General features: G+C 48.2%; 1 protein-coding gene and 1 pseudogene across 1 annotated transcript; both read right to left on the bottom strand.

Moving 5' to 3' along the window:
- Positions 1-260: 260 nt before the first annotated feature.
- On the bottom strand, positions 261-2,435 carry LOC124684306 (annotated as a pseudogene).
- A 14,132-nt stretch (positions 2,436-16,567) lies between these two features.
- Positions 16,568-17,187, bottom strand: LOC124662682. Its single transcript, XM_047200492.1, has 2 exons — positions 16,826-17,187; positions 16,568-16,778 (listed from the first exon to the last, which is right to left on the bottom strand). The coding sequence occupies exons 1-2, from the start codon at positions 17,185-17,187 to the stop codon at positions 16,568-16,570; spliced, it is 573 nt and encodes a 190-aa protein (XP_047056448.1).
- Between the last annotated feature and the right edge of the window lie 9,362 nt (positions 17,188-26,549).

Raw genomic sequence — 26,549 nt, 5'->3', positions numbered from 1 at the left:
TTATCATATCACACACTTTCGTTTGTATGTACACATTCCATTATTAACAATGATGTGTAGTTCGTGTATGCTTATTAATTGTTGTACTAAAACATGCATTTGCACCTTTATTATTAAGGATACCGTTGTTTTTATCATCACATGTCTATAAAACCCCTTTTTGGACACATTCAGATGTTGCCCTCGCATTTGCGAGGGCCACTATGCTAGTTTTATTAACAGTACGGACCGACGTAGTAGGAATTTCTGCTCCCTTAGAGTCACACGCTAAACATAGCGTACTCCTTTGTTTTTTTGCCATCAAGTTTGCTAGAGAAAACAACTTTAGCAACCTCGTCCACTCTGAGTGTCTTGTATTTCTTAAGCTCTCCTCCAGCTAGAATTTCAGAAATCGGACCCACGCTCATATCATACTTTGGGAGGTGGAACACAGAAATGGACATCCTCTCTTTGTGAGGATTAACGGCGACCCTGTGCTCGATGCTCTGGTACTTTCCATTTGTCAATATCTACAAATAAGAGTGCTCATTAGATCGAGGATACATCTTCTGTTAGTTTTCACGATCTAATACAGTAAGAGAAAAGAAACATATACCTCAAGAAAATCACCAACATTCACCACCAATGCCTTTGGGTGGGGCTTTCACCGGAACCCATGCATCTTTTCTCTTGATCCGGAGCCCTTCTACCAGATTCAGCTCCCATACAAGCGTCAGAATAGAAATGTCGGAATGCGGTGAAATCCCCAAGACCTTGTCATGAGCCACGGGGCATGCAGGGTAGTATGACATCCTCAATGCCTGATTCTCGTATGTATCTCGGTCGAGCTCAACGCCTAGGTTTCTGGCGATGATTCCCATGAGGGAACCAGTCACCCTCATCAGCTCAGATGAGTATGATTCAATGGACTCCCTGTTGCATTGAAACAAATCCATTATCAGAGACAACATTCTTCTGTTGTTTCAAGTCCAAGACAATGATTGTCTCAACTCTTGACTAGTATGATGCGATTACCTGAAGGAAGCAGGAGTTGTTGGCCATGGTCTCATCTCGCGTTCATGTGGTGGCTGGGTCACCGGGTAAAGCTCGTCACACCAGTCCGGCGTTTGATGCTCAGTACTGCACGAATGCTTGGCCATACCCTTGGATGTCTCCGAGCAGCTGCCCAAATTTGTTCTTCTCGTCCAAGGGAAGTCTGAAGAACTGCTCCGAGGTCATTCCTCATGTTCTCGAGAACAGTGTCAGGAATTCCATGGTTTTGCACCTATAGATTCCAGTATGTATTATACTTATTGGATCCTTGGAGAAAAAGAGTGAATTCTAGTATTTACCCCTTTATTTAATTTTTTTACATTGATTACCCCATTTAGCAAAAACTTGCTAGAAGGTTTTTTTTCTAGGTTTCTTTTGGAAAATAATCATAAAAATAATCTTATTAATCAAAACAAAATATGTCCATAATCACCATCTTTTGGAAAATAATCATAACATTAATTACGTGCATGTCCTTGTCCAAGTTGGGTTAGATCCATCACCGAGTAGTATTGTGTCTCGGATTTGACACCTAAGACTGTAAGTACATAACCGAGTGGACCGACCACATAATCTTGATACGTCGCATGAAATACGAAATAAGGGCAAGTACAACGGAGCGCTTTACTAGAGGCGCTAGGAAAATAATCCTGGTAGTTTGGGAAGTTATTGTGCTGTTTCCGAGCGTTTTCATTGCATCGACTCAAAAAGAAGAATCCGGCGGTTGCAAACTAGGCACAAAATACTTCTCCTAGCGCCGGATGCTTGTGCAACGTCTCGATTTGACTTTTTTAGCGCCTGTGTAATCGTTAGGCATTGTACACGTCCTAAGAAGCATGTGAGTTGGGTTAAACCTGGAATTTACACGGAGAAAAACTGAAAAACTTCTTGAATAGGGCGTACTTTTATCGGGTCTGAACTTCTGAATGTCTAGCTACTAGTCGACTGGGATGTCTCGAGATTCCTGTCAAAAAAGTCAATATATATTTTTGGACATTTATTTGGGAACTCTTAAGTTTGGCTAACCACGGTGCAATTTTTTTAGGTGACCGAGAGTTACAAAGAAAAAGGAGACGCCTGATAATAAGCAAGCGAGGTTATTTATTTTGTTTCACTTTGAACAATTGGAATCTTACCTGGAAGAAGCCCCACTCCTCACATGCAGACTTGAGCCTGTCAGCCTCCAGCCGGTAGGTCTGGGAATCGAGAAGTCTAGCAAGGTCGATTATGGGAATGTTATGGCCGCTACGAGCAACAACGTCGCTGGTCATCGCCGGCCTGATGTACCGCTTGATGGTCTCCTCCGTCAGCTCCGCCGCGTCGGAGGCCAGCGCTTGAACGTTCTTCACCGGGATGGTCTTCCCGTACGACCATTTCGCTGCGGCGGCTTGCTTGGTCTCCATCCAGACACTACTCTGCACGCGTGCGTGCTATGGCACTACTACTATATTACTTGAGATTTGTAGCTGTGGAGTCCTTGATGAGCCGTACTTGGCCGTGAACATATATATATAACACATTTATCATTCAATCTCGATAGCTCTATTGGGCCACAAGTCTAGAATAAGCAACGTGATGGGCACCACCAACCAACTAACACTTCTGCATGATGCTTAATTTCAATCATTTTAAAAAAGTGCAATCATAATTAGATGATTGGTGCCTACGTCTGGGACTCCATTGCTTCGCTCTTCAACGACAACCGCCTCCAATGTGCGGTCTACGCCAAGCAGGAGTTCCACAACCCGGTGCAGGGAGAGATCTCCATCATGGCCTTCTGTTCCTGTCTCAAATATTTTGCTTGTTAGATTATATCTTTCTATATATGTAACAAAATATGCTAGGAATATAAAGCATGGTCCCATCTAGTTAATCCCCAAACTCCCCTAAAAATTATCCCATTTCGGTGAAAGATTGTTGCACTAGCCAATTGAATTAAAATTCTAAACTGATGGAAAAAAGAATAAGGCACTGTATTTATATTTAACACTCTCCATCACGTATAAGCTATTTTAGTCGTTAGCGTGGATTCGATGCATGTCGCAGAATCTTTTTTCTTTTTTGTTAATAAGCAACGTGATGGGCACCAACCAACTAACACTTCGGCATGGTGCTTAATTTCAATCATTTTTAAAAAGTGCAATCATAATTAGATGATTGGTGCTTTACTAACAACCGAGTATCCTCAAGATATTCGGTAGTTAAAACGATATCTCCAGATATCGCTGCAATCAAACCATATCTGGTGCCCTGCTATGTATAGGAGATTGGGCCATTATGGTGAAGATTGTATATGGGTTTATTTTGAAATACATGTTAGACACATTTTAAAATGTCAAAAAAATTAAAACAAAAATTTCGCACGTACATCTTCATGTGCTACGCGCTCACAAAGTCGTTTCATGAAAAATCGACATATCATGTGGCGTGTGTAAAAAAGGCAAAATTCGGTGCTGAAACAAAGACTTGTCACAAGATAAATTTTCTCTTTTTCGCTTAGACTACAAAAAATATCATTTTTTTCGTGAAACTTGACGAATACACATATATTATGGAGATGTACATGTAAATTTTTTTGTCAAATTTTTTTAACACTTGGAAATATGTTTTTATGGTAGAGGAATCATACGCACCCGGGAGCCGAATTGAGTTTCTAATGAAGAATATTGTATATAGTTTATTTCCTTTGTAACATTGTGAAATGATGGCCAAATCATTTGACTGCTAGGAATTAGGGTGGGTAAGAGCATCTCCACCGGCGCCCCCGATACCGGCCCCGATAGCATTTTGGGGGCCGGGAGCGAAAATGGGCTCGCACCGGCGCTTCCCATACGGCGCCGGCCAATTTTGGAGCCCAATAGAATCGCCGGCAACCCCGTACCGGCCCCTTCGCCAAGGGCGCAAATCGGGCGCGCCGGCGCCTCGCGAGGCTGAATGTTTTGGATGTGGGAGCCACCTGTCATCCACACATCTGTTATCACCAGAATTTGACCGGATCAGAGGTGGGCCGCGATTGGAGATAGGCTTGAAGAAGATATATAGAAGAAATACATGAATCGGCCTTCTATACCAAGTTGGGCTAAATTGCCCGTGTATCTGTATTTTATTAGATCGCATCTGAGTTAGAAGTTAGAGTTTGGCCCGTGCACGGTTAGGTGCACGCCTGAATTAGAAAGTCCCCCGGACTATAAATATGTATCTAGGGTTTATGAAATAAACAACAACCAACGTTCACCACAAACCAATCTCGGCGCATCGCCAACTCCCCCGTCTCGAGGGTTTCTTCCGGGTAAGCACCATGCTGCCTAGATCGCATCTTGCGATCTAGGCAGCACTACGTTTATTCGTCCATCATGCGTTGCTCGTCTCGAAGCCTTTTTGATGGCGAGCAACGTAGTTATCATAGATGTTTTAGGGTTGGCATTGTTCTTCGTATCATATGCTATCGTCGTGCAACCCTTAGGCATCTAGCCGCCTTTACAGCTATCTTGGATGTAAGGGCGGCACCCCGCTTGATCTTTGTTTAGTAGATCCGATCCGTTATGGTTGCTCCTTGTTCTTCAAGGATTAGTTTAATATCTGCATGGTTAGGCCTTACAAAGGGTTGGAGGATACAGCGGCGCGTAGGGTGTAGTTTGCTAGCCCTAGACAGGATGTTCCGGGGATCAACCTCGTGTTGGTTGCTAGGCCCTGTCTAGGATCGGCTTACGATCACCGTATGCGGCCGCGAGGCCCAGTCACGAGTAGGACGTTCCGATTATGCGGTGAAAACCCCAAATCGTAGTAGGTCGTTTTAGCTTTGCTTTCATCAAGCAGGACCACCATCTGATCGTACACCCCGTACGCATCATGGGTGGATCGGCTCTTTGAGCCGATTCACAGGACAACCTGAGAGCCGATCGAGGCTCGTATTTAATGTTTACGTGTATGCCATGCAGGAAACTAAGCGAGGCATTCTCCAACACCTTCCTGACCAGGTATAGGTCGGGTGGCACACTCTTGCATCGGCATCGGACGTGCGTGCCGAAGGCTTTGCGGGCCGTCGCTCGGAGGGACCGGGGCCAGCCGCAGTCCGGGAGATTCCCGGCTCTACGGTGTTGCCCGTCGCTGCCCGCCGGTGGGTTTCCGACCGCAACACATTCCGGCACGCCGGTGGGACAATCTTCGACATCAACCACATCGCCATCTACATCTGAGATGGCGGAAAGCACTCCGGTCAAGTACGAGGATCTGGCCGAGGAGCTCAAGAAGAAGCATGACGAGATCAAAGCAGTCCTCGAAGCCGACCTCATCGGCTCTTTTCACGAACCCGCTCACATGGCATCGGGTGGAAAGGGTTCTCACCGAGGCGCGCTCGATGGAGTGGACCTGTCCACCCCGTCGAGAAGAACGCACCGAGTCGGCTGCGTCGAGGAGATCAACTTCATGGTGGCTCACTCGCTACACCGCCATTCCGAGAGCACGGTGAACACTTTGGAGCGTGTCGCTCTTCGGGTGATCCAGGAGATCATGAGCCATCAGTACTCTCCGTCAGGACCAGCTCTGGGGACTTACCAAGGAGAGATGCCACTCCAGTCCCGTCCACCGCTGCCGTTCGCGTTGGCAGCACCAGAAGTGCCGAATTCATCGGCATACGTCATCTACAAGATCGGTGGTGACCCTAGTGACTACCAATTCTTGCATGAGGCGCCCAAGGAGATTCCCCACGGATACACGTGCGCATACGTGCCAGACTTCAGTAACTGGGCACTCTCGAACCAGGCTACAACAGCAGGGACTTCTGGAACAGCAGGAGGAACGTCGGGAACAGATCTTGAGAAGCAGACGTGGCTAGCTAAGTACGCCACTCCGACAAACCTCCGAGCTCAGCTCCTGCGGTTGGCTCGAGCTGGAAAAGCAAGCATGGCTGGCTAAGTATGCCACCCCGGCGAATCTTCAGAGTTCGACGCCTGCAGCCATCACCGCGGATCAGATTTGTACAATCTTGAAAGATCAGTTCGGCATGATGCCGAAAAGGAGGACAATCGGCTATTCCAAGCCGTACCCCAATGAGTACGAATTGATCCCACTACCACCCAAATATCGGCTCCCCGATTTCACCAAATTTAATGGATCCGATGGTTCCGGCTCCATCGAGCATGTGAGCCGATATTTGGCACAGCTGGGCACGATCTCAGCGTCAGACGAGCTGCGTGTGAGGTTCTTCGCACAGTCCCTCACAGGATCGGCTTTCGGGTGGTACACATCGCTGCCACCAAACTCCATCCGGACTTGGAAGCAGTTGGAAGAACAATTCCACGTGCAGTATCACTCAGAAGCTTCCGAGGCTGGCATTGCCGATCTAGCACAAGTACGACAGAAGCGCGGGAAACGGTGTCGAATACATCCAGCGCTTCGGGACCGTTAGGAACCGATGCTATTCGGTTCATGTAAGTGAAAAAGAAGCGATCGAGTTGGCGGTGGTGGGTCTCTCATCATCAATCAAGGACGTGGCCTCCCAAGCGGACTACCCTTCACCGGCGCACATGGTGCGAAGGCTGTCAGCATATGAACAGCGCCACCCAGATGTTTACCAGGACAAATTCAAGCGTGCGGTGGTCCTGGTTGAGGCAGATGAAGATGAAGGTGCTGCGGGAGATCAAGAGGTAGCAGTGGCTGAATGGACTCGGGGGGCAAGCCCCGTGTCATGTAAATGGGTTAAGCCACAAGGTCCTCCAAAAGGGTTTGACTTCGACGTGACCAAAGCTGAGCAGATTTTCAACCTCTTACTCAAGGAGAAGCAGCTAAAGGTACCCGAAGGCCACAAGATCCCCACGGCTCAGGAGTTGAATGGAAAGCCATACTGCAAGTGGCATAACACGTTCACCCACGCCACCAACGACTGCAGGGTGTGGCGTCGACGGGTCCAAATGGCGATAGAACAAGGGCGGCTAATTTTCAGCCAGTACGCCATGAAGGTCGACACACACCCCTTCCCCGCCGTTAACATGGTGGAGTGCACTTACCCCGGAGGGTGCCAGCCAGATTTCTCGTGCAATGTCAACATGGTAGGACCGGGGCACCACTCTGGTAAGGATGGAGATGAGGGCAGCTGCTCTCATAGCAAGGACACAGAGGAAGCCGCTCCACGCGATCGGCTCCGTCATGATGGCAAGCGCTACATCACGAGAGGGAGAAGTGAGGAACGTAAGATATCAGCGACCTCTCTCTGATCACCTCCTCAACAAGTATGTGGGTCAATATGACCAACGCCGGCGATACAACGACGATGATGAAAGGGATCGTCTGGCTAGGGACGCCAGGAAACAACGTCGGCATGATCGCAACGAGGAGAGATATGAACGCCACGCCAAGGAAAAGTCGAGAGAGCAAGACGATGCGGATAGGCACTGGGACTGCCCCTTCTTCAGACACTGCTGGGATTCAGGAATGAGCCGACTGCCTACAATCGGCAACTGCCCAGAATGCAAACAAAAGAAGAAGGATGCAGCTAACGTGTCCGTGTTCAAACGTCTAGGGCCTCTCCCGCCTCGGGACAAGCACGCTGAGTCCTCGCGGGTAGAAGATCTCGAGGAACTGGAGGACGATGAAGAAGAAGACAAGTATCATCGGCCAAGGTGGTGCCCTGATGGGCTCAGCCGTTCCCAAAAGCGAAGGATTCAGCGACTGCGTGGGTTGGAGGAAGCCGAAAGGTTATACCTGCACACATTGAGGAAGGCGCGGCCCGATCTGGCCGCTAAAATTCAGCGAACCCTAGACGAAGAAGGTCGGCCACAAAGGAAAGAGTGGCGCCCCGGAGCAAAGAAAGCCGATGATGAGACATCGGGCTGGTACAAACATGGTCTTCATCCTTCCAGCGGAGTTTAGTGCTCCGAGATTAGACGAAGCACCTGTGGCGCAACTTGACTTGCGGCCCACGGCCGGTCATCTTCGAGAAGCCACGAGAAAGAAGCTACGGGCATCCGAAGGCCCTGTACTTGCGAGGTTACATCAATGGGCAGCTCTGTTAACAAGATGCTTGGTGGACACCGGAGCGGCGATCAACATTATGCCATACTCCATGCTACGTCGGTTGGGACGCTCTAGCTCGGATCCGATCAAGACCAATGTGACATCGAGCGATTTCAACGGCCAAGCATCCGACGCACAAGGTGTTCGAACGTGGATCCGACCGTAGGAAGGAAAACCGTCCCTACGACGTTCTTCATTGTCGACGGCAAGAGCACTTATGCTGTCCTGCTTGGGAGAGATTGGATCCACGCCAAGCTGTTGCATTCCATCCACGATGCACCAATGCCTAATACGGTGGGATGGAGATGAAGTAGAAGTCGTCCACGCAGATGATTCAGCCGAAATTTCAATGGCTGGCATGAACATTTGGGAGACATCAGGCCAAGAGCCACTCTCAGGCATCAATTTGGACGACTGCGAGCGCATCGACGTGACAAAGGACGGGGTTCGGCTGGTTTTATCCACTGGCCTGACCGTGTAACAAGAGCAGCATCTATGGACATACGTGGCGATGCCGATCCATGTGATCGGCTTCAAGGATCTATGGAGGAGCAGTGCAAAACCTTCATCGAGCAAGCAACATGGAGGCCGATTCCAGCAATCGGCCAGAATTATCTTCACCATCCATTTTGCCTGGGTTCAACGTCGATCTAATGGGCAATGGGTTTACATCGGCTGATGAGCTGGAAGGAGTCCACACTGGTCCTGACAGAGCCGACGTTCACATATAGTGCCTTGGCTAACCACAGAGCCGATATCAGCAGTTACCTGGCAGAATCGGCTCGGGGGGCACCTAATCAGATGAACATGTACGATACATGTGCAGTGAAACATTGGGGGCTGATAGGAAAATCGGCCCGTAAAAAAAAAAACTTCTCATGATACACAGCCGATGCATGGACATCGACTTTAGAACTAAGCAACAAAGCCGATGCGAAGCCATCGACTCTAGTACAATTACACAGGATCCACCGAGTTTTGGAGGGCATCAGAGATTCAGGACATCCTCACCGGAAGTTGCGTCAGCCTGCCAAGGATGATGAGCCGAACTGATCAGCAAGACGCAGGAATTGAACTGAAGAAACTCGGGGGGGGGGCAGCTCATCCTGAAGGTTCTCTGCTCTGGGGAACCGATTTTGTTGACATCGGCTGGCTCTGCATTATAATTTGGAAGCCGATGGTGGCACATTTGGCTGGCTCACTACTTTTCTCGCCTTGACTAAGGCTCGGGGGGCAGCTTGCCCTGAAGGACCCTTTGCTATAGGGAGCCAATTTTGTTGAAATCGGCTGGCTCTGCATCTCAACTGTTCTGAGGGATGGTTGCTGCAAGAAGACAGAGCAGGATTTCAAACATCGCTGCAGACTATCGAAAGAAAATTTGTGGATAAGTGGTGCCTGTCCTGCAGAAGTATCAGCTCCAGCCTCCGGGTTGAGTTAGCAATAGTCCCAGAGAGCTCCTGAAAGCAAAGGGGATTTGGAAGAGAAGGATTCGGCAGGGGAATGTCTGAAAACCTGAAGTTAATGATGAGGCCAGGCATTATTTCAGGAGTTTTTGCCGTTAAATCCAACACTACGCTCAGTGACTGCGGATTGGACCTGTTCAATTGGAAGTTTGGGGATCTGAATTTGAGCAAGGTTCGCAGGTTACCGATTGCGTTGCCATCGGCTCATTGAGCGGTGATCAAATTAAACAATCGGCAAAATCAGTACGGAAGGAAATCGGCAAAATCAAGTTAAGAGAAAATTCTTCATTAATAGAGAGGATTTTTACAATGAAGAGCCGATTGCTCAAGAAAGGAAGAACAAAAGAAGAGCCGATTGCTCAGGGACTACTAATCCTACATTGCTAATCCTCGCTAGCATCATCGTCGGCGTCGGAGTTGCCGTCGGCGCTACTCTGCGGAGAATTCCTCGTCGCTGCTGCCCCAGCCTTCGGCCGGAGCTTCTTCTTCCTCGTCATCATCATCATCCTCGCTGTCCGCCCAAGCGCGGAAGCGCTTCGTCGGCGGGTACCCAGCGGAAGAGGAGGAATCATCCTCCTCCTCCTCCTCTTCCCCTTCCTCGTCATCATCCTCGTCCTCGTTGTCCGCCCACATGCGGGAGCGCTTCTTCGGCGGGTGCCTGGCGGAGGGGGAGGCCTCTGTCTTCTCTGCTTCTTCTTCTTTCTCCTCCTTGTCGGAGGAGATGGGGTTCGCCCCGGAGTGGAGGTCGTCTTCGTTCTTGCTCTTCGGCGAAGATTGGAGAGGGGGCCCGAGGAGGAAGAGGAAGAGGAAGACATTGCTACGGGGGAAGAGGGTTTTTTGGGCACGCGGTGAACAGAACGAGAGAGGGGGATGAAGTGGCGAACCGTTCGGCACAGATAAATAAAGGGGGTGTAGTGGAGGTTTAATGCCATGACGGTTCTCGAGGACGTGATGCCGAAATTATCAATTCGTGCAGAGAAGCCCAGGAGGCGAGGCGAAATGATGGAAGATTCTGCGGCAGTTCTGCTATGCCACGACGTGACCCGACGAAGGAAAAGCGTAATGATTTTGGAAATGTCATTTCCAAAACCAGGGGGCATGTGTTATCACCAGAATTTGACCGGATCAGAGGTGGGCCGCGATTGGAGATGGGCTTGAAGAAGATATATAGAAGAAATACATGAATCGGCCTTCTATACCAAGTTGGGCTAAATTGCCCGTGTATCTGTATTTTATTAGATCGCATCTGAGTTAGAAGTTAGAGTTTGGCCCGTGCACGGTTAGGTGCACGCCTGAATTAGAAAGTCCCCCGGACTATAAATATGTATCTAGGGTTTATGAAATAAACAACAACCAACGTTCACCACAAACCAATCTCGGCGCATCGCCAACTCCCCGTCTCGAGGGTTTCTTCCGGGTAAGCACCATGCTGCCTAGATCGCATCTTGCGATCTAGGCAGCACACGTTTATTCGTCCATCATGCGTTGCTCGTACTGAAGCCTTTTTGATGGCGAGCAACGTAGTTATCATAGATGTTTTAGGGTTGGCATTGTTCTTCGTATCATATGCTATCGTCGTGCAACCCTTAGGCATCTAGCCGCCTTTACACCTATCTTGGATGTAAGGGCGGCACCCCGCTTGATCTTTGTTTAGTAGATCCGATCCGTTATGGTTGCTCCTTGTTCTTCAAGGATTAGTTTAATATCTGCATGGTTAGGCCTTACAAAGGGTTGGAGGATCCAGCGGCGCGTAGGGTGTAGTTTGCTAGCCCTAGACAGGATGTTCCGGGGATCAACCTCGTGTTGGTTGCTAGGCCCTGTCTAGGATCGGCTTACGATCACCGTATGCGGCCGCGAGGCCCAGTCACAAGTAGGACGTTCCGATTATGCGGTGAAAACCCCAAATCGTAGTAGGTCGTTTTAGCTTTGCTTTGATCAAGCAGGACCACCATCTGATCGTACACCCCGTACGCATCATGGGTGGATCGGCTCTTTGAGCCGATTCACGGGACAACTCGAGAGCCGATCGAGGCTCGTATTTAATGTTTACGTGTATGCCATGCGAGGAAATTAAGCGAGGCATTCTCCAACACCTTCCCGACCAGGTATAGGTCAGGTGGCACGCCCTTGCATCAGCATCGGACGTGCGTGCCGAAGGCTTTGCGGGCCGTCGCTCGGAGGGACCAGGGCCAGCCGCAGTCCTGGGAGATTCCCGACTCTACGGTGTTGCCCGTCGCTGCCCGCCGGTGGGTTTCTGACCGCAACAACATCCCAAAAGTCGACGCCAGCGGGGAGTGCCGGGCCGACGCGTCAGCGGCTCATTAAATTTTAACCTAACCGTCGCCTACCTCGCGACGGGAGTTAATTGGGGCGCAGCGGTGGTGCAGTTTCCGCAGACGCGCAGCGAACCGTCCCATCGGGCGCGCCTTGCTCTTTGTGCCGCAGTTAGTGAGCGCCACCGCTCCCCCGCTCCCCCGCCTCCCTCCGGCCTATTAAAGGGCCGCCTCTCATCGTGCCTCTCACACACAAACCCTAGCGCCTCTCTCCCCAACCATAGCCGCCACCATCTGACAAGACGACGCCATGTCTGGTCGAGGCCGAGGTCGCGGTCGTGGTCGTGGTCGTGGCCGTGGCCGCGGCAGAGGTGCACACACTCCGTCGCCTGCGACGTCGTCGTCTTCATCGTCGGAGATGGACGAGGAGGGCCGTGCTGTTCGAGTTCGTCCTCGTCCTCAAGGGCGACCCACGCGGTATCCAGAGGCTGCCGGACACCTTCGCTGACTTCGTCGCCGGCGACGACCGCCCGGGCACGCTGCATCTGCGGGAGGATTTGTGCGGCTACTACCGGTGGATCGTGGACGTGATCTACGACGCCCGCGGCAAGATGTACCTCCACATCGGCTGGGAGAAGTTCGCGCGCCACCACAGCCTCCAAGCCGGCTTCGTGCTCGTGTTCTCCTACTTCGGCGACAGGGACATGAGTGTCAAGGTGTTCGACGACATGCGTTGCCGCCGGAACTACCACGTCGACAACGCCGAGGAGGACGACTGATGAGTGTTGTTTCTTCGCAGCGAATATCGTCTCGCATGTTTTCGGATGTTCTTCATCGAAAGAATCAACAGGGGCACCCTCGCCAGCTGGATTTTCCAGTTTGGGTGACTGGGTGTGCCCTCGAGTGTTCTTCCTTGGCAGCGAACACATGAAACCTGCGATGACCGGCCTAGTTAGGTTTAGTTTTTTGCAATGTTTTATATTTGTGTCAACCATGGTTCAAACTATGTACTCCCTCTGTTCCATTCTATAGTGCCTATAGTATTTTGGCACGGAAATTAGCGCAAGAGTATTTTTTACACAAGACCCTAGCTGAACGATTTGAGATCAACGTAAAATTTTGAAAATCCATATCTTCCTAACTTACCATAACAAATTTGGGAGCTGAACGATTTGGGAGCTGAACGGGGAGGGGGTAATAGAAAAAAAGCTAAGGTACAACCTTATATTCTGAAACAAATGCCAAAAATCTATAGGCACTATAGAAAGGAACGGAGGGAGTATTAGTTTATGAAAAAACCATGTTCCAAACTATATCTTCATGTAAACCACGTTCCCAATTATGTATTAGTTTGTAGAATAAAATATTTCTTATTCAATTTTCTATGCATTTATTTATGATTTTAATTCAAAACATCTATCGGGGCCGCCGTTTTGGGAGCGCCGGTGTGGCTCCCCCAAATAGAGGCAGTGCCGCCCCCCCCCCCCCAAACGGAGGTGCCGGCTCCCCTGCCGGCGCCTATTTGGGGCTACCGGTGGAGATGCTCTAAGCATAACTTAGCTTCGTTGGATGAACTGCTCCTGACTATGACATTTTGATTCATCTTCGATAGAATGCCAAGCTATAGTTATTGTGATCAACTTGTATTCATCATCAAGGAGACCACTCTGATATCTTGTTTTGCAGACATGAACAGAATTTGATGAAATCAATTGGACTCGAGTACCATTTATGCTTTAGTTGGAATTAGTTCAAACTGGACTTACCATATTTTGTGTTTGGCGGCTATTTGGAATCCAAATAAGAAATGAAACACAGATCTTGCTTGGATGTTACACAGGATAATGAAGGAAGACTTTAACTTTGACACATAAGTTGCAGTCATCATGGTCCATCAATAAAAATAAAAATTGAGAATGAGGGTCCATCAATAATTACTATCCAACTTTGAAAATTTAGGACATTTGCCGCTGTTGATGAAAAATGTTTACATTGATTATCATACTTCGGTAGACCATGTATGGGTCTACTACTCCTCTTGAACATGGCCACAACTTCGGAGCCGGCAGCATCACTTGACCTGCAGCCAGATGAGATCAACTGCTGCTTTGTCAGTGAAGGAGCACTTCTTGATCTTCACAGAGGGTAGTTCTTCAACAACTGCATCTATGTCTTCTTGAACCATGTTCATCCAATGCTCCACCAGTTTCAACTTTCGTTGGCGTATTGGTAAGATACCCGGCAACGATGGCGCCTTATGTGAAATCCAATCTCTCGTTCATCTGGTATCATTAGCCATCCCTCCAGAGTCCTAGTGCAGTAAAGGCAAAGAATCTTTAGGTCGGTGCAACATACACACCTATATCAAATCTCTACCCGAACGGAAAGAACACACATTCAACACGAAACAACTAGCATGATTTGAACATGAGACTATCCAACGGAGCACCCGTGTAACAAGTAGCTCAAGCCAAACACCTATCATTGGTGTGGAGATACTTAAATGCATGCATCAGGGTCAGAACTGTACTTAGTTGCTTCTATGAGGCTATATGCAAATGGAGACCAAGAAAAACTTGAATTGAACTTTTCAACGTCACGTTCTTAAACAAAGAGGAATCATATTGCATCTGCTTAATCTAACTCGAAGCTATAGGTAGCATGAAAGGAAGAACAACATAGACATGACCACTGCCAAGTGACGCTCTGTAGATTGCTATGCCGTCATCTTGTAGATAACTCTTTTTTTTTTTCTTGAACAAGGGAAGGGACCCGAAGGTCCCCGAAAGCTGCATTAATGAGAAGCGGTTACAGACCCATATACACACAGGACCCTAAATGTAGATAACTCAGATCATAGGTGATTACGACTTTGTACAAGCAACTTTGATCTGATTACGACTCCATCAAACCTGAACAAACAAGACGAAAAAGTTCAGGACAAGCAAAATTTTCCACCCAATTTTTGCAATTACTTAGGTAGTCAGGTAGTGTCACATGAAGAGGAAGGATAGCGTTGCCAAATTGCTAATACTGATCTTAACTGAACTTGAACATGTGACTGACAACAATTGCTTTAGTGTGTTCATCACTGTAATCTGCAACACAGGTTAGAATACTTTGCCGAACAGAGGCAACAGAAGATAAAGAATCGGTCCTCAAAAACATGGGTCATACAGAACTGGTACCTTGGAGTTCAGATACGACCTAGGCATCTAGCAGTATAACAGCAAACTTCAAATTACAAAGAAGAAAGAAACTGGGGGCATTGGTATCAAGAACCAACGCCAACACACTAGGTGCCGTCTGTCATCCCAATCCAAAACTGGGGCACAAAAAGGAAAGACATAGAAAAGTGGGTGTCCCTCTAATTAATGTTTTAGAAATGGTAATACCGTACAGAAATGGTAATACACAATCCCATGAAACCTCCTTAAAATTCATGCAATCGTCTCAAGCGATATGATTTGCTTTAAGATCAGGAGAACCATGATATGGGATCTAAAAATGGTGGAGATTGACTGAAGTGAAGAAAAATTTCAGTAGCCTTTAAAATGCTAAGCGTTCTCTTGATCTTATGAGGTGTATTTCAGATAAAACAACCTGTGAGCACAAGATGTTCATATTATTTAGGGCAGTTACCAGGATCTTGTTTGTAACCATACTAGTTTTGCAGACTTATTTCAAAACAAACATAGCAAGATAAAATTATACGTGTGAAGAAGGATCTTGTTTGTGACGGTACTAGTTATGCAGAATTGTTTCGAAACAACATAGCAAGATAAAATCATAAATGTGAAGATGGCTAAAAAAATCTTTTCTGTGTCTTTGTCTATGAGAAATAGTTTACAAAATGAGTTGTCCTTGATTTGAGTGAATTACCTCGATGTGAAAAGGTAAACTAGATCTACACTTGTATTCCTTCTACTTTACCTTGAGCATACAAACTGCTACTCAGAAATAATTGACAGTGGTCGATCTACTGTTTTTTGTGATTCCATCAGCACACTCATGCACGAGCTACTTGTATGAAATACCCCTTTTTTTCCTACTACCCTCATTCTCTAAACACGGCAGTTGGACAAGAAAATACATATTACTAAGGGTGGTGGTTACTGACTGCAGTATTTGAATAAATCAAGCATTAGGCAAGTCATGTGATGGTTATATGGAGGGAAGGAGATAACTAGGATGCAAAAGATGATTTTACCACTTCATATTGCCCTTGAAGACAACAAGGGTGGTGGGAAGTTGGTATATATCCGTGTCTCTGACTTGGGCACTAAACGCATACGTTGTTTCACACAAACCCTCTGAAGCTTCAATGTCTTGATGTCAATTGAGAAATATCCGGTCGGTGACGAGGCTTCTGTCCTTGACAAGAGCAAGTACCTCTCTGTTGCATCCTCGATACGATAATCGTACCTAGGATCTAGCGAGATTCTCTTCTCAATCCGCCACAGGCTCGGACTCTTGCCTTTGGTTCGCGCAACGACGGCGTAATTGAGGACAGATGGAGTTCCGCGATCGAAACCAAATATCCCAATCCTGCCTTCACCTGCCCCCACAATGGCTAGATCTGCCCTTCCCCAGTTACCGGGCAGAAGGTCGGTCATGGAGAACTCCATCCTCTGGGTGTCGAGCACGAGCAACCTTTTCTCCACCTCGACCAGGTTGCCGAACCGGGCGGTGTCCCAGTAGAAGCAGCCGTTGGCGTAATGGCGTCTGAGAGTCCTGACGGAAGCAGCCATATGCATAGTTGTCGCCTCGCTCCTACCGATGCCATCGCTATAATTCTTGGATGCAGCGGCTCGCCACTGTCCGGTGCCGGACGAGAAGACGAAGGCCGCCACCCTGGTGCTGAAATGTGCCACGCAGATCACTCTGAATGCCGCCTCTGGTTCCTCGCCGAAAATGCTCCACCGAGGCGGCTAGGTCCTGAGGTAGTGGGGGCAGCAGGACGTACCGCCGGTGCAAGGGGTCGCACACGGCGACCTCCCTGAAGACCGGAGCCCACTCGTCCTCTTGGGGGTCGACGAGGAGGACACGGCCGTCGCGGATGTCCGGACGGCCCATCGGCAGCGGGAGGGCATGAAGGAGAAGGAGAAGTCGGCGGCGTGCGCGAGCGCGTGGGCGGCGGGCGCGGAGGGGTGCGGCGGTTGGGCTGGGTAGAACCCTTCGTGGTCGAGGAAGCCGAGGAGTGGCTGGGGGTGGAGGCGGCGGAAGCTGCGGAGGAAGGACTGGTCGGTGACGAGTCGGCGGAAGGAGACGCACGCGGCGGAGGCGCGCGCGAGGTCTTCTGGGGCGGGCAGCCGGAGGAGGATCTCCGATAGGAGGTGGTCGGGGATCTCCATCAGACGCGACGCCACTTGGTTGCTGGTCGCCATTGGAGGGGAGGTGGAGGCCATCCGGGACGGAACAGGAGAGCCGGCCGCCGGGAACGTCGACGAGATACGGAGGGGAGGAGCCCGTGGCTGTGTGCTGGTGTTGCTGGAGTTGGGAATGGGCTTGGCCGGTCAGAACGTGCCTAGGTTTCAGGACTTCTCAGGCCCAGCATCTCAGTTGAGCTTCAGAGTTCAGACTCCGCTCAGAAAAACAAAAACAAAAATTTGAGTGCATACTCCCGAGATGTGCACGTTACTTTGAATTTTTTGAATGCGTGATCTAAATGCGTTTAAAAATCCATGAGTTGGAAGAATTTTTTCCTTATGTTGTAGGCCAGGGGAGCTTTAGTTACCATCCGTATTTCCATTTATCTTCTCGGACCGAAACACACTAGGAATCACGGATATAGATGCAAGCGGTCCACTATCAGGGTACCCTTTACCCTATTTAGTTCAAAAAAATGAACTAACTTAATAATGTTATACATGGATAAAAGCTAGTTTATTTTTTAAAACTATATAGAGTAAAGGGTACCCTAATGGTGAACCATTTGCATCACTAACCATGAATCTTGTTAAAGTACAATTCTAGATTCTACTATGATTACTTTTGTATGTCCTTGGCAACGACGTCCTCGTGATGTGAAGATTGTATACTACAAAATAAAAGGGGCACGATCGTCGTCGTGGTGTGGACTTTCTGGTTTACAAGATCGTACTGGACAGTTTATGTTGTTTATGTCCAACTGATCAATGGCCTCTCATCATGCCGTTTTCTTAAGAATGTCCATCTTTGGTGGCATTTTAGGAGCTGTGGGAGATAAAATTTAGTTTCACATTGCTAGTTGGGAGATAGTTGGAGTATATTATAATGATTTTTTTTTTCCATCTCTAGTAAGTGAGTGAGAAGACAAGGAGTTCACGCGCACTCTCCTCCGCCACCCGTCCCGCCATACATGTGCATTTGTGACTCGAGTTCGAAAGGATTTTGTTGACGATATTTTTTTTTATATTTGGTGCACCAACTGAGTTTGGTACGTGTCAGTGTGCATGCTCGCCACATGTTCCTATCTTCGTATGCGTGGCGCTTCGGTCGACGGCTCCCCTCCCGGGCTATACCAGGAGATGAGAGACATAACGCATGCACATCTCTCCACTCGCTTCTCTCTCTATCGCTTACTTGGAGGGCCGGGACAACATGCTTCCGAAACCCCGTCCATCGAGATCCTGCATCGGAAGACGGGTGATAAGGTTTTAGAGAGCGTCTCGGTGTGACTGCTCGCTTTGTCTGCCTACTTTCTCGCTGTCCAATTTCCTCGACACATCTGGTGACTTCGACAACACCACGGTCGACATCAACAACAACCATGGTGATGCTGATGTTGGAGCGACCTTTCTAGTCGCGATGCATGTGTTCCTCATCTCATACCTTGCACAACTACTTGTTAGCTTTTCATTGCCAATTTTATTATCAATTCGCCAGTCTATGCTGGTTCCGTAATTAAACTCAATTAAAATTTAGCTAATAATCTAACAATATCTTTCTGAGGTGCAAGGATATGCAGCAAAGATGTATAGAAGCAATGCATTCTGAAGCTATCACAGCAGCAATGAACTGTTGCATTAAGAATGCCAACATTGAAACAGATCAGTGTCAACTACTGGTTGCTGCGCTGAATAACGAAAGACTAGGATCCTTGCCCCTACCGATGGTCAGCCAAAATCCAAAAGTTTCCAGCAATCACACGCCTACTCGATCAATCTCTTTGCCGGCGCCGGAGCATTGCCCCTCGTCGTGGTGGTAGGAGAACCATGCACTGCCCGTAGAAGCATAGCAGCTGTCTCCCCGACGAGGTCCCGACAGCCATTTTTTATATATCCGGACGATGTTATTCGGCCCAGCCGCACCACTGGCTCCTCGTTTTCTCTCGGATTTGGCCTGTCATCCATCCAGAGAGCCCAGACCATCCTCGGCTTCCCGAGACCCGGTCAGGGACTCCGGACGAAACAAAAAGCGCGCGAAACATCGAGCGGGCCCACGTTATTGGCGACAGAACTGGTAGTTCCCTCCATTTATTTCGTTTTTCCTACAAAATGCGTCGCATAGAACCATTTTCCCCGCCAAATTTCGGAGGAGCAACCGCCATTCTCCCGCACAGCTGCTCCTCTTCCCTTCCACCACCATGCCGCCGATGGCGCGCCGAAGGCGAGGAACCCATGGACGCCAAAAGAGAGGCCGCCGGACATGATTATCGCCGCTGATGGGCGAATGCCGAGGTGCGACTGAGAAAATATTACCCCCACGTCCTTTTTACATCAAATACGGTATTTATTATATCCGAATTTTCGCGCGGGCCTCAAACGGCTGGAGATGCTCTAGCACCCCGACGCAGCATCGTAGAAGAACCCCGTGCTGCTACTGTAGTAGTAGCCCGACGCCGGATCGTACACGTAGTCCCAGCCCCCGACGTCGGCTCCCTCGCCAGCCTCCACCGCCGCCGCCGTGCACGAAGCATCACGCGGCGTACCGGGCTTACTCGTGTTCGGATTTCCGGCGATGTTTTTTTTTTGGAAAGAAAGGTGATTCTTTATCGGAGGGCGACAACATTCATTTACCGCAAATCTCAGCCTTTCACCGTCCCAAAAATTATACGAAATTCCAACTAGAATTTCTTTGAGGGTGTCTCCAATGTGAAAATAAGGTTGGTCTTAAGAGCATCTCCAGTCGCGTCCCCCAAAACGTCCCCCAAACCGCGCTGGATTGAGCGTTTGGGGGACGTGTTATGTTCGTGCCGCGTTTGGGGGACGTCGCTCCCCAGCCACGTCCCCCAAACGCCGCCCCCAAACATTAAAAATACTTCTTTTTCAACATAGAACCATTTATCAAATATAGCATATGAATAAAAATGTTTGCGAGGATTGTTTTCAAATTAAAATACAACAAACAATAAAACAAGTAAACAAATATAATAAATAGGGCTAGATGCTAGATCAAGGTGACACGGTATTTCCTTTGATCCTCCACAAATGCTCAACGAGATCAGGTTGAAGTTGTTCATGAACATTGCTGTCACGGATCTCTGCGTGCATGGTGAGGAAATCAGCAAAATCTGCAGGCAACTCATGATCAACCTTCGCAAGAGGGCCCTCACACTCATAGGGACCAACATGTGTCCTGGCATGATTCTTGCTGTCATCCTCGATGATCATGTTGTGCATGATCACACAAGCCTGCATCACCTCCCACATTTGGTCGTGAGACCAGCTTAGAGCAGGGTACCGGACAATGGCAAATTGTGCTTGAAGCACACCAAATGCCCGCTCGACATCCTTCCTGCAAGCCTCCTGTCGCGTAGCAAAGTGGGAATTCTTCAGACCTTATGGATTCATTGTTTTGACAAAAGTGGCCCATTTTGGATATATACCATCGGCTAGATAATAGCCATTGGTATATTCGTGGTCATTGATCTCGTAGTTGCATGGTGGAGCATGCCCTTCCACTAGTCTGCTGAACACCGGAGACTGCTGCAACACGTTGATGTCATTGTGTGATCCCGCCATGCCAAAGAAAGAATGCCAAATCCACAGGTCATAATCTGCCATAGCTTCAAGCACCACACTGCAATATCCATGACGCCCTTTGTATATACCTTGCCAAGCAAACGGGCAGTTCTTCCATGCCCGGTGCATGCAATCGATGCTTCCAAGCATTCCGGGAAATCCTCCGGCAGCATTTTGTGCCATGATCCTTGCGAGTCTCTTCCTAGTTGGCCCTCTCAAGTAGTATTTGCCAAACTTTCCCACCACAACTCGACAAAACTTGTACATGCACTCAATGGCAGTAGACTCACTCATGCGAAGGTAGTCGTCCTGTGTATCGGCAGGTGCTCCGTAGGCAAGCATCCTCATGGTGGCGGTGCACTCCTGAATCGACGAGAACCCGACAACGCCTACAGCGTCGAGCTTGAGCTTGAAGTAGGGGTCGAACTCTCGAACGCCATGGAGGATATTCATGAACAGCCCCTTGCTCATCCTGTACCGGCACCGAAAATTGTCGGCATGTGTTGCATCGTCGGCGAAGTAGTCGTTGTGCAGCATGGCATGCCCCTCCATCCACTGTCGGGGCTTGGACTTCCTTCTCCCCGGCCTTGATCCTCCGCGGCGCGGCCTCTTCCTCTTCTCCGCCTCGGCGTCAACCATATCCTGGAGGGACGCGATGATCAGCAAACGCTCCCGGAGGTCGTCGTCGAATGCTTGCTTGTCCTCCAGCAGCAGGGCAACCATCTCATCGTCGCTATCCATGTCTAAAAGCAAAATCAATGGTTAAAATTGCGCCGAGGCAGACGACGCAACGAACAGCGTCCAATCGCGCCTACCTGGCATGTCGTCGAGCACCTTCTATGCGTGGAGGTGGGGCGGATTTGACGCCGCGTTCTGGGACGCGATGGCCAAGCGGCAGCGGCGGAACGACCGGCGGGAGCGCCAGCCGCGATGACAGCGCCGAAACTCAGAAGAGATCAGACGCTCAAACGGCCGGCAAATCCAGCGGCGGCGGAGGGGTGGGAGGCACGGGAAGGAAGGAGCGACGAGAAAAAAGGATTATGCAACACGTTGATGTCTACGGGTGCTTCTATTCTTGTAGACAGTGTTGGGCCTCCAAGAGCAGAGGTTTGTAGAACAGCAGCAAGTTTCCCTTAAGTGGATCACCCAAGGTTTATCGAACTCAGGGAGGAAGAGGTCAAAGGTATCCCTCTCATGCAACCACTGCAACCACAAAGCAAGAAGTCTCTTGTGTCCCCAACACACCTAATAGGTGCACTAGTTCGGCGAAGAGATAGTGAAATACGAGTGGTATGAATAAATGCGAGCGGTAGCAACGGCGCCGGAAAAGTGCTTGCTTGGCGTGCGGTTGATGGTAGTAAAATTGCAGGAAGTAAAGATGCGATAAAACGAGTAAACAAGCAGCGATAGCGATATTTAGGAACAAGGCCTAGGGATCATACTTTCACTAGTGGACACTCTCAACATTGATCACATAACAGAATAAATAGATAGATGCTAGACTCTACACCCTCTTGTTGGATGATGAACACCACTAAGCGTGTAGGATTACACGAACCCTCAATGCCGGAGTTAACAAGCTCCACAATATTCGATATTCATGTTTAAGTAACCTTAGAGTGCATGACGGATCAACATAACCAAACCAAGTACTAACATAGCATGCACACTTGTCACCTTCACACTACGAAAGGAGGAATAGATCACATCAATACTATCATAGCAATAGTTAACTTCATAATCTACAAGAGATCACAATCATAGCCTATGCCAAGTACTACACGATGCACACACTCGTCACCATTACACCGTGCGGGAGGAATAAACTACTTTAATAACATCACTAGAGTAGCACGCAGATATATTGTGATACAAAACATATTGCAATCATAAAGGGATATAAATAAGCACTTCACTATGCCATTCATAACAGTGAATAAGTATTCTGTGAAATATAGCCTAAGAGACCCACACGGTGCACACCCCTGTCACCTTTACACACGTGGGACAAGGAGTCTCCGGAGATCACATAAGTAAAACCCACTTGACTAGCATAATGACATCTAGATTACAAGCATCATCATATGAATCTCAATCATGTAAGGCAGCTCATGAGATTATTGTATTGCAGCACATAGGAGAGAGATGAACCACATAGCTACCGGTACAGCCCCGAGCCTCGATGGAGAACTACTCCCTCCTCATGGGAGACGAGCTGCGTTGATGAAGATGGCGGTGGTGTCGATGGAGAAGCCTTCCGGGGGCACTTCCCCGTCCGGCGGCGTGCCGGAACGAGAGAATCCTGTCCCCCGGATCTTGGCTTCGCGATGGCGGCGGCTCGGAAGGTTTTTTCGGTTTCGTCGAACGTGTCGGGGTTTTCGCGACGGAGGCTTTAAATAGGCGGAAGGGCAAGGTCGAGAAGGGTCCGGGGCCACCGGACACTAGGGCGGCGCGCCCCCTCCTGGGCCGCGCCACCACCATGTGTGGGCCCCCTGTGGCCCCTCTCTGGCGGTTCTCGGGTGTTCTGGAATCTCCCGGGGATTCTAAGATCTTCGGTGTTGATTTCGTCCGATTCCGAGAATATTTCCTTATTAGGATTTCTGAAACCAAAAACAGCAGAAAACAGGAACTAGCCCTTCGGCATCTCGTCAATAGGTTAGTTCCGGAAAACGCATAAATATGACATAAAGTATGCATAAACATGTAGATATCATCAATAATGTGGTATGGAACATAAGAAATTATCGATACGTCGGAGACGTATCACACGTCGCCGACATGTGGGAGCCCGCGTCGCTTCGCGTCGCTTTTCGTTGTGTCCGGCGTGCCCGGAGCGTCCCCTGTGGGACGGGGACGGGCTTGGGACGCTGGACACCGTATCGGGGAGCGCCGGACAAAATTGGGCTTTGGGGGACGCGGCTGGAACCGTTTTTTGGTTCGGCGCGCCCCAAATTGCTTTGGGGGACGCTTTAGGGGACGTGACTGGAGATGCTCTAAGAGCTCTATCTATGAGCTCTATCTATGCTCGACCTTAGACAAAAATAAGCATTGTGAGCATCAGCCATAAGGGATCTCCAATGGGTCGTCGGACGACGCATATCAGACGCTTAAATTGATCGCGCGCATCCGTTTTCGTCGAACGGTGAACACGAAAAATATCATTTTTTGCCACGCGTAAATTTGTGGCTCGGGGTGTTCCAGCGGGCCGACGCATAATATATTTACCTAATTTCCCCCCTTTTCATTTAACCTTACATGGAAACACTGCACAAACTACTACATAGTTTGAAACATGGTTTAAAAATTGCAAAATAAGAAAACCTAACTATTGTTGAACTCGCGGGTTTCGTTCTTTCGTTGCCAGAAAAGAACACTCTCATACACCCAGTCGCCCAAAATAGAAAATCCAACTGGCGTTCTGTGTGACTTATGTTCTTAGATGTGCAAGAAGAACAATTTGGGAACTCTGTTGTGATCCTAATATTACATACTTACAGAGTTCATGAGTAATTAGATGATCAAGTTACTTACCACGGGCGCAGTCCTGGTAGATGATCAAGTTACTTACCTTGGGTGCAGCGGGCCCCTCAAGGTAAGCACCAAAGGTCAGGCCACGTCGTCCCGAAAACGCCAAGCTTACGGCACCAATTAGTGTCGGTTCGTTAGGAACAATTTGTCCCGGTTTGAGATATAAATCGGGACTAAAGGGTTATGCGGCATGTTGCGGCCAATTGCTCCCCCTTTAGTCCCAGTTTGTATCCTAAACCAGGATAAATGGGCTAGCCCTATATATGACAGCCCCCTCCGCACTCTCTTGTTTTTTTCTGGTCGTAGGAGTGTGGCTTTGTGCTAGTCTTTTTTTACTAGTATGCACTAGAGGTGTTTGTTGAAATGTGTGTTAGAGCGACGCCACTCGAGTTCACAGAAGACAAGCATGGTATGAGGTGCCCGAGCCACACTTAACCTTCCTCCTATTAATTTCCACTTGTCCCACAAGATTAGCAACTATTTTCTCATTTAGACCGTGCCACTAGTAGAAAAGAGGCCTTCCATCACAACCAATTAGTCCCCAAATATTTTGGCCCGGGACTAATGGGGCCTTTAGTCCCGGTTTTATTGGGGAACCGGGACTAATGCTCCGGCCTCCATCGCCAGCGGGTTCGAATGTGACCTTTAGTCCCGGTATGAGACACCAACCGGGACTAAAGGGCTATGGCAGGCTGCGGGCCGGCGCATGCCTCTTTAGTCCTGGTTGGTGTTAACAACCGGGACTAAAGGTCTACCCTTTAGTTCCGGTTGGTGTCCCCGACCCGGACTAAAGGTTTTTTCAGGTTTTTGCCTCCCCACGCACCCTCCCCTCCCCTGTGGATCCCCTTTTTTTGCTTTATAAAATACAAAAGAAAATGATATAAAATTAAAGAAATAAAATATTTTCAGATTATTCTTGTATGTTATGCAACCTACTATTCGGTGAAATTAAGAAATTCGAATTTTGACTTTTTTTGCAAAAAAATTTAAGAAATGTTAAACGGCATTAACTTTTGCATACGATATCGGAAAGAAAGGTTTACCCGGTTAGCCAATTTTTAGATTCTCAAAATTGCAAATGAAAATATGAAAGCAGAAAGATTTTAGTTTTTGCTATAAATTACGGATTTTATATTTTTTTTATTTTTTAAAATTTAAAATTAATAATTGCATCCTGCATAAAGATTACTATTACTTTTACCCAATTTTTAGATTTTCAATTTTTTAGGTTTTAGGTTTGGTAAAAAAATATTTAAAAAATTAAAAAATTAAAAATAACACAAATTAAAAAGTTAATGTTTATTTATTTATTCAAGATTATTATTTCATCATTAATTTTGTTTATTAAAAGAATTATTTGAAATTCAAACAATAAATAAATGTGACTTCGATCAACATGTTAATAGGATTGATATATACTAGTATCACATACATGTGCGTGAAGCACTTGGATGCGGGACATGATGGAACTCGAAAATTAAGCATGCTAGTGCTGGAGTAGTGGAAGGATGGGTGACCGAGTGGGAAGTTTGACCACGAGTAAGTAATTTGGCTAGAGATAAGTGTAGTTAGAGACTAAACTATGCAAATAACTGAAATAATAGAAATTCTGAGAAAAAGGAGTGGAAAAAAATTAGAAAAAAATAAAATAATTGTTTTTACCTGGATGGACCTTTAGTACCGATTCATAAGCAACCTGGAAGAAAGGGAGTAGGCTTTAGTCCCGGTTGCACAACCGGGACTAAAGCCCCTTATGAACCGGGACTAAAGGCCCTTCTTCTACTAGTGTGCGGTACTAACTTTTAGATTTGTGATTGTGTTTGATATACAGTTGTATGATGCGGTAACCGACGCACACCCGCTTACAGAAAAGGTATGCAATCTTTTCGCGATGCGGCCGAGGCGAACAAGCATGTTGATGGTTTTATGTATTGTCCATGTGTTCATTGTCGAAATGAGAAGGATGACACTTTCTCAAGAGACATTCAGAGCCACCTGCTTCATTCTGGTTTCATGTCCGGTTATAATGTTTGGACGAAGCACGAAGAAAGTCGGAGTAAGAACATGAACCAGATGAGCCCGCTGATGATTTTGGTCGGGTCATTTCTGATGCACGGTGAGACTGCGATACATAAAAGGAGCGGTTGCGATACAGAAAAGAATGGGTTCTCCGCCCGCAAAATAACACCGCACTAGACGTCATCCTGCCCTGCGCCGATGCGGCTGCGACCACCGACGCCTTGCGCCGGAGCAAGGAGGTGAACCAGCAGCTCATCGCCACGCTCAACGGTCTGCTA

This window comes from Lolium rigidum, chromosome 1 (genome assembly GCF_022539505.1).
Source record: "Lolium rigidum isolate FL_2022 chromosome 1, APGP_CSIRO_Lrig_0.1, whole genome shotgun sequence".
NCBI classification, from domain to species: domain Eukaryota; kingdom Viridiplantae; phylum Streptophyta; class Magnoliopsida; order Poales; family Poaceae; genus Lolium; species Lolium rigidum.
Note: the sequence above shows the minus strand (reverse complement) of the source record. Positions and strands in the feature narration are given on the sequence as shown.